Source organism: Leucopleurus acutus, assembly GCF_964270905.1.
Source record: "Leucopleurus acutus genome assembly, chromosome: 15".
NCBI lineage: Eukaryota > Metazoa > Chordata > Mammalia > Artiodactyla > Delphinidae > Leucopleurus > Leucopleurus acutus.
In genome coordinates, this window is record NC_139157.1 from 34,636,085 (window position 1) to 34,645,399 (window position 9,315).

Below are 9,315 nucleotides of genomic sequence, written 5' to 3' on the forward strand. Positions count from 1 at the left end.
CCCCTGGTGCTGGACATGAACATTTATAGGCCATAGCAGTTCTAGAATCCCAGAGTCTCCTACCAAAATCATCTCCTTTTTGCACCTTTCTCATCATCCCCTTAATAAGTTCATATATGCTCTGTCACCACAACTCTCCCACTGTGTCTTTGCCATAATGTTATGCATCAGTTCTCTTCCCCACCTCACTGAGGGAGAGGTGCTATATGCTCCCTGTTCTAAAAATCTTAAGTCAGCTTTAATCAACAGTTTATTTTTTTTAACTCATGTTTGTCCTATTCTTATACTTCCCATGGTAAAGCTTATTTATTTTTTTCAACAACATTCTCTAATCCAGGAATTCTTAACTGTTTGTTCCTGGCTCTGTGGACCCCCACTCCATGTGTACAGGGGCACTTTTCTGCAAAAGGCATATGCAGCTTTCATCAACTTCTCAGTGGGACCTGGGGTCTTAAAACAGTCAAGACATGTTGCAATCCACCAGTTTTTATTTCATGCACATAAATGTCCTGGGAAATTTACAAGGACGCTATTATGGCCTTTGAAGTCCCTGCTATCATTTTCAATTCATTTATTTTCAGAGGTTATTACCTGTCTTTTTTCAAAAACCCACCCCAGAAGATTGACTGGACTGTCTCAGATGGGAGATCTCAATTATAAAATAGTCCATAGTTGATTCTATTGCTCAGTCAAGGTTGAGGACCATTGAGTCACATACTTACGTTAGGGCAAGCATCCTATATTGTTGTAATTCATATTTACATATTCATCTCCCGTGCTTAGCCAGGGCATATTGTAGGCAGGGGCCATCTTATCCAGCTTGCAATCATCAGTGTCTAGCGTCTGGCACTCTGCAGCGGGATCAGTATGCACTTTCGAATACTCCCATGTCCCCCTTTTCTAGATGAGCCATATGAAATTGCCAACATGCTGTTGTTCTGACCTCTACGAATGGCAATTTCATATGGTTCAACCTGCTATTATTTATATGGCTTTTTATTTCATTTTGTTCAGTTTCTTCTATGTATTCCTCACATGTTCCTCCAGCAGCACAGTGACTTTATATACTGAGAAATGGTATTGCATAGCAGTTAAAAACAGTAACTTTAGGGTCAGGTTGCCTACATGGAAATCTCTGCCACATACCAGCTGCATGGCCTTAGACAAGCTGTTTCCTCATCCTTAAAATGGGGTCATAATAGAGAGTTGTACAGATTAAATGAGTTAGTATATGTAATTTATCAGAGTGCAACTTAGCTTCCAGTAGTGGCTAGGTTAAAGCCAAACTCAGTTCACTTCTTTGGGCCCTCATCATCTTTATGTTCCCCTTCCTCTTACGTCATCTGTATCTTCTCAAGACTGAGTCTTTAACATACACAAAAATAAGAGACAGCTTGCTTCACATCTCAAAGCTTTGTTATGTTTCTTGACTGGCATTCACTGTGAAAACAGGAGCAAGCGTTTCTGATCAGTTACATTTCAACCAGGCACTTTCCATACAATCTCTGATTTTAATGATTTCACATTTATATATGGGATTTCCCTGCCCAGTTCCAAACGGAACCTACAATAGTTAGGTTATAGGATGAGGATGCAAGGCACATTGGCATACAGGATTCTTAAACCTTGGTCATTGCAGAAACTACCATACGTGGTACCTTGAAAAGACTTCTCTTAAAATAAATAAAATAATCATCATGCCCATCATTCTCCTTCCTTCTTTATCATGACTTTGTTACATGCAATATAGGTCCAACTCTTAAAATACTTGTCATGTTTTCATCCCTTTGGGCAGGAGAGCTTACACATACACAAATCAAATATCCTCCTCTTTTATATTTGCTTCACATAGTCCAGCGAAGTGTTATTCTGTTCCAGTCTGTGATTTATATCACATCCGTTGCCATTTTGGTTAGATTCAAAGTGCAGTATTATAACATTTTTTCTTCTTACTAGCAAATAAAGGCCTTGCCTTGCGATCAAGGACTTTGATAGAACATGCAGCCCAGCTAGCTTCCCAGTCTCACCTGCTCTTACTTCCCAACAGAGCCTAGTCTAGATAAAAGCATATTTGATATGCATATTGTTGGTCAACTTTCTATTCAAACATGATTTCTAATTCTGGCTTTAGTGACCTTTGACTCTCCTGCTCTGTGCTCCAACTTTTAATCATTTCTTCTCAGTCTCCCTTTCTTTTTTTCTCCTCTTTGATTGCCTCTGAAGCCATTGCAATAGCTTCAATCATCACCTCTATGCATCTCATCCTCATGTCCTCCCCTCTGGGCCTGAGCTGTCCTCTAGGTCCAGCGCTGTAATCTTGGTAACCTTGGGCCTGAGATTCCACATGCCTGTTGATAGATGTTTCCACTGGGTATCCCTCCACCGACACACCTCAAAGGCAGCATTTTAATGTACTTAAATCCATATTCTTCCCATAAAACTTGATCCTCTTTGTTCAGTCTCTGTCCCTATCATTGGCAACACATCCATCAAGACACCCAAGCTCAAAACATTGGGGTTATCTTTGACTCTTCTGCTGATGTGATATTAGACATTGTAATACGTCCTTGGTTTCATCCTCACAGAATTAGTTCAGGGACCCGAACACATAGTCTCTTGCAGGGCAGCTTCTTTCTTTGCTCGTGAAATGGATTCTCACATCGAATCTATCTGTGACATACATTCTTATCCTTTTTCACTATGCTCCTGGAGTTCTCTCAGTTCTCTGTGCTTCTCTCTTTTCTTCTAAACCCCTTCTAAAGGGAAGCATACAAGCCAGCACATCTGATTTTGTTATTTGACCTCATTGCCCTACTTTTTTCCTCTCATGCATCTTTTCATGCAACATGTGCAGTGGAAAAAATATGATTTTTGGAATCCATCTGAATACAGATGTGCTCTATCACATTAATTTGCACTCTACCATGTAGCTGCCTTATCTGCAAAGTAGACATAGTATATCATCTTCCTCGTGGGGCTCATGTGAGGATATAATGATATAAGGAATGTGATATTCAGGCTCTGCACACTCAGCAACTCTCATACTAATTCTTATTAGTGGATGGGAGCATAGGAGTCCCCATCTAATTCTTATTAGTGGATGGGAGCATAGGAGCCCAGTGCCCTGCTCTCCATCTCTTCTCTCGCAAAAGCTCTGGGCCACATTTATTGAGCATCTCTGGCAGGAGCTCATTATTCTCCTCACCTTCACCATCAGTGGTTGCTACTTTTTTACCAGAATTCATCTCAAACACAGCTGACTCAGTGCTGGAAAAGAAAGGCATTTTTATTCCTTCCCATTTTTTAAAATGAGGAAACCAAAGTCCACAGAAGTTACATGGTATGCCCAAAGTGCATACTTTAAAGAGAGTTTTGGGAAATTGTCTTTGGGAAATATGTCCTTGGATATAATAATGTGTTTTTATATTAGCTCTCTGAGAAAGAGTCGATTTCCATTTTTCTGTTTGTAGTTTTCCGTTTAGTTAATGATTAGGGTTTGAAGGTTGTCCTAAGAATGTGTGAGAAGAACTTCTACAGGGTCTACGCCATCATCCTTTTACCAGGCAGAACCAGTTCTATCCATTTCAGACTGATGGAAATAAATCCAATTTTAAAAGTGATCTAGATGGAACACTTACCAATTTCTTCTTGGATGGACCGTTCCAGTGTTAAACTTTCCCTACTTTAAAGCCCTTTAAAAACAATTCTCCCTTGAATAAAGATGGGGGACAGATTGCTTGCTGTATGGCCGAGTGATCATGTACCAAACTAAGCTTTAGTGTCAGAACCGAATTCCAGTTTCATCTTTGTCCTATGCCACTTATGAGCTATGTAACCTTGAACAAGCTATCGAACATCTTTAAACCAGGAATTTTAATACCTACTCATAAGCTTACTCTGCACGTTAAATTAGGTCATATGTGTGAAGAACTTTACAGTATCTGGCTGAGAGTCAGAGCAATAAATGGCAGTGAGTACATATTAAGCCACATGTTCCTTCCAGGGAAGAGGTTTCATATTTACTACAGTCAGGGGAACTCAAACCATGAGAAAAACAAAACAAACAAAATGCACATTGTTGAAAATGACAGCCAAACAGTTGTATGCAGTGAGAACGTATAATTCTCTGAATAGTGATGACCACAGTTTTTCTTTTTATATTCCCTTCTCTTTTGGTTTCCAGGATGTAATATTGTCCTAGTCTTTTCTCTGCCAAAGAATTTAAATGATTTGGAAAAAATGTACAGCATCTACTTCTCTGTCTCTCTGTCTCATTAAATCTTATTTACAAGAAAAAGGAGTTATTTTTGCAGGTGTCCCTTTTTGGTTGTTTTATTTACATAAAAATGATCTCCTGTCCGCTTCCCTTTTTTTTTTTTCCCCCAAATGAGGAGGATAATGAAGATCTGAAATGCCAGCTGCAGTTCGTGAAGGAAGAAGCTGCTTTGATGAGAAAGAAAATGGCCAAGATTGATAAAGAAAAGGACAGATTCGAACACGAGCTCCAGAAGTACAGATCCTTTTATGGGGATCTGGACAGTCCTTTGCCTAAAGGAGAAGCCGGGGGGCCTCCCAGCACCAGAGAGGCTGAGCTCAAGCTGCGGCTGAGGCTGGTGGAGGAAGAAGCCAACATCCTCGGCAGAAAAATCGTCGAACTGGAGGTGGAGAACAGAGGCCTGAAGGCGGAACTGGATGACCTGAAGGGCGATGACTTTAACGGCTCGGCCAACCCCCTCCTGCGGGAGCAGAGCGAATCCCTGTCGGAGCTGCGGCAGCACCTGCAGCTGGTGGAAGACGAGACGGAGCTGCTGCGGAGGAACGTGGCCGACCTGGAGGAGCAGAACAAGCGCATCACGGCGGAGCTCAACAAGTACAAGTACAAGTCGGGCGGCCACGAGAGCGCGCGGCACCACGACAGTGCCAAGACCGAGGCCCTGCAGGAGGAGCTGAAGGCGGCTCGCCTGCAGATCAACGAGCTCAGCGGCAAGGTCATGCAGCTGCAGTACGAGAACCGCGTGCTCATGTCCAACATGCAGCGCTACGACCTGGCCTCGCACCTGGGTATCCGCGGCAGCCCCCGCGACAGCGACGCCGAGAGCGATGCGGGCAAGAAGGAGAGCGACGACGACTCGCGGCCGCCACACCGCAAGCGCGAAGGGCCCATCGGCGGCGAGAGCGACTCGGAGGAGGTGCGCAACATCCGCTGCCTCACGCCCACCCGCTCCTTCTACCCCGCGCCCGGGCCCTGGCCCAAGAGCTTCTCAGACCGGCAGCAGATGAAGGACATCCGCTCGGAGGCCGAGCGCCTGGGCAAGACCATCGACCGACTTATCGCTGACACCAGCACCATCATCACCGAGGCGCGCATCTACGTGGCCAATGGGGACCTGTTCGGACTGATGGACGAGGAGGACGATGGCAGCCGCATCCGCGAGCACGAGCTGCTCTACCGCATCAACGCGCAGATGAAGGCCTTCCGCAAGGAGCTGCAGACCTTCATCGACCGCCTCGAGGTGCCCAAGTCCACGGACGACGCCGGCGCCGAGGAGCCCATATCCGTGAGTCAGGTACAGTTCTGCCTATTGCGAGCCACGGCGATGGCGAGGCTGGTCCGCGGAGCCGCGGTCCCTGGAGGGGCGACTCCGCGCACCGACCTCCAAGCCCCGCTTTAGGGAAGTCCCAGCTCAGAGCCTCTCTGGGCTTGGAAGCCCCATGGCGCACTTGTTCTTTCACACTGTCCTTCTTCAGGCCTGAGGTTTTCGTAATCCAATCACTTAGCAACTATTCTCCCTCTGTTTTGCTTAAAAGGGAAATTTACCCGCCTCCCCCTCTCTCCACCCCCCACCCCCAGTTTTTGTGTCAAGATGAAAGGATTTCTAAAATATATGATTATTAAAGGTCGACATTTTCAATATTACTCTACTGATTCTATTAGATTGAGCTGCAAGAAGATTCCGAATAGAAATCTTCAATTGCTCATCTGTGGTTTTCGAGCCGAGATTCAAATTAAGCTTAAAATATTTTCAAATCACTAAATGATCAGGATTGATGCATAACTCCTGGAAAGAATGTAGAAACCAGAGGTAAAGAGAGGTGATATTGTGTCTGGATCCCTACCAAGAGGAGCAAATAGGAGCCGCTGATGTACCTACCACACGTCGAAGTAACATGATCTTTATTTCTAGAGAAAATCACTGTCGGCTCCATAACGGAGAATCTCAGGACTGGGGAAGGAGTGTTATACCTTAGCTTTAAGGCAACACTAATTCAGAGAAATAGTAATAACTATTCCCGAACAGGGAAAACCAGGATTTTTCCTTCATCCTAATTGTAGAGGCACACCCGATGAGTTGGACTGATCTGCTCTAGCCAGGTATGGTGGCCAAAGACTGATGCATTTTGTCAGGGTTAAGCACGGAAGGGAGTTTATAAAACAAACAGGCAGTGCTACTCCTCTAGCAAGGCTGGTATCTTGTATCCGTTGGAGAACCCACGGAAGAACAACAGCATGCATGGCTTTTAAGACACGCAAGAGGGTTAAACTTAAAAATCAGTTTATACACAGAAGCATGATATTAGATTAACTGCCTGTTAGTCACAACTAGAAAAATTGCAACCCTATCGCTTATTTATCTCGCATGCTGCTTTGCTTTGCTATTTAAAAAAAACAAACAAACTTTTATAATAAAACTTGTTGAATTTCAAAATATTAAAGATTTTTTCCCTCTATGTATTATATCACATAGCTGGTTTTTAATTTCCTAGTTTCAGATTTTTGAATACTTTGAGTATGTGGCTTTTCAATTATACTCTCAGGGTGAAGAGAGAGAAATCAGAGTGAGAGAAAGTACCGTACATAATAGTAGGTTTTCAGACTTTGTAAATGTATATAAGGGAGGGTTCTCTATTGTAAGTTGAATGAATGCTTAGATTAGTTGATATAAACTTAAGTTTTAAAAATTATTATTAATGAATTCTTCTTTTTGTCTTTGCATTTACCTTCCCAGATGTTCCAGCCTATCATTTTACTTATTCTCATTCTTGTATTATTTTCATCACTTTCTTACACAACAATATTTAAACTTGTCTTCCTTTTTACACTGTTTTTTGTACTGTAAATCTCTCATCATTTACCATTCATTGTAGTATTTTCAGTTTGTTTGTTTTGTTCACCCTTCAAGACAAGAAGTAAAAGAAGTATAATTTCTGTAGTAACCAATGCTGTAAAAACACTGAAGACTGCTTGTTTCTTTAAAAAGACACATCTTACCACTACTAAATTCAATAAGAAGCCTGAGCATTAAATGTTTCAGGTAAGGGAGTAAGTATGACTTCTCTTTTTATAAATCATTTTAATTTTTACTTCTTTCTTTTACATCTTGATTTGCACTCTTCTTAAATCACTGTAAGAATGACTGTAAAAATTGCCTAGGTCTCTCAATTATTTCTCAGTATTTGACTACTATGATAATTCAAAAGCTGGACATTCACAAGTTGGTCACATCTTAGAAAATATATAGACTTATAAAGTACTTTTGCTAGGTTGCAACAGACTAACAACATAATTTTGATAACCAATAAATACCAATGAAAATTATGGTGAACAAATGAAATGTGACCATCATGGGAACTAAACTATTTATTGTGATACTGATGGTGTTCTGTCTAAAAAGATGTGTTTGGAAGCATGAGAGTGGATTAGGCCTTAGTCCATTGAGAAAGTAATTATCTTCATCCTACTACATTTGACCAGCTTCAACCATTCCAACCAAACCAACCACTTCTGCATTTACCTGTTATACCTGGAGCCATATATTGCCAATCAAGGTTTTGCCTGGAGTCCTGTCCTCTATAATAGGTTACCACACAGAACTGCTTCTGGGGCAGGAAATATGCTAGAAATACAGTATATTAAATATTTTGAGTAGGGAAAAGAATAGTCATTCTGTAGAATTTCATTAAATCACAGTCCAAAGCCAGTAGCATAGTTCCAGTGGGAGTTGCTCTCTAGACAAACTTACTTTGGTGAACCTCAACATTACCCTTTCTCCTCCTACCTAAAGTGGCCTGGATAGGTTTCCTGTACCCAGAAGGTCCCATTCTGTCAACCTCATTGGCAATTTACAGAGTGGAAAGCTGGACTGCACTACTGTCACCAAGATTCAGAAATACTAGCACTCGTTGACGTCACAGACGTAGAGACACTTGTATGTTGGTTGGTGGATATGCAAATCTGTAGTAAAGTGAAGTATCTTGCCCTCAGCATAAAAAATAATATATGGAAAATCTTTGCTCTAATACAAAATTTGGTACTGGCAACAGTCTTTTGAGTCCTCATCCCCCAGCACGTCAGTTTCCCTTTGAGTATTAATTTAATAAAAAGAAAAACTACATAATAGTTTAAAATTTAGTTTATAATACCTGCTCTTAATCTCCATGGTTTTCAGTTTAATTTTGGTTTTCATTTTGTTTTGTTTTGAGGGGAGGAGAGACCGGGAGTGAGGAGTGGTTGACCAACAGTTCAAATCTGTCACTACATACTTGCGGCTTTCTGTCTTAGAGATTCAAATGGCTAGATAGAACGTCATGACAAGAACAAATGAAATAACATAAATGCTATACTTAATTATTCAAGTGTTACATTTTAAAAATTTTCATCTTAGGAAAAGCAACCACTTTAAAAATCAAAATTTGTCTGTTAGATCCTTGGTCAACCCCTAGACCACCATCTCAGAGGAACCATTTTGGCAATGGAAGTGGAACTGAAGGTAAATGTTTGAGACTGAAATTTATCTGAAATATTGATTGCCTTGGGAGCCAGATACAGCCAGCTAAGCAATGACTCTCAGCTACCTATGGAGGATTTGGTAGCTTATGGAGGTGTTGCCAGTTCCAGTCACAATGACTGGAAGCTTGTTGGCATTTAGAGGAAAGGGGTCAGAATTTCAAATAATTGTCCTTCCCAGATTCCTAACATTATCCCTGTGGGGAAGCGTGGCATGCGGTGCGCTTGTTCACTTCAGAAGGATCGTGGATGTTCAGTACCCTGTGTGGCTTTAAGAAACTGGCTTTAGAATTGAAACTTTCTTTACCACAAGGAGAATCAAGAACTAAATATCTAGATCAGTGGTTTTCAACCTTAGCCATGCATCAGAATTCCTGGCATGCTTTTAGAATTGAGACCCTACTTCACACTAATTGAAACTGAATGTATGAGCCCAAGCATTTATATATATATTTTTTAACTCCCAAGAACTAATTCTTAAGTTGTTTGAATTATCAAAAATATGTAGATACAGCTTATACCAAGGTTAT

General features: G+C 41.6%; 1 protein-coding gene across 1 annotated transcript in view; it reads left to right on the top strand.

The window, feature by feature from the left end:
* MTCL3 (MTCL family member 3) overlaps positions 1 to 7,118 on the top strand; it is a gene marked incomplete at both ends in the record, with an annotated part of 41,022 nt that extends 33,904 nt beyond the window's left edge. The window contains 2 exons of the mRNA XM_082856128.1: positions 4,392 to 5,567; positions 7,008 to 7,118. Of these exons, the coding sequence (XP_082712254.1) occupies positions 4,392 to 5,567; positions 7,008 to 7,118 (1,287 nt within the window). The remainder of the gene's footprint in view (positions 1 to 4,391; positions 5,568 to 7,007) is intronic.
* Between the last annotated feature and the right edge of the window lie 2,197 nt (positions 7,119 to 9,315).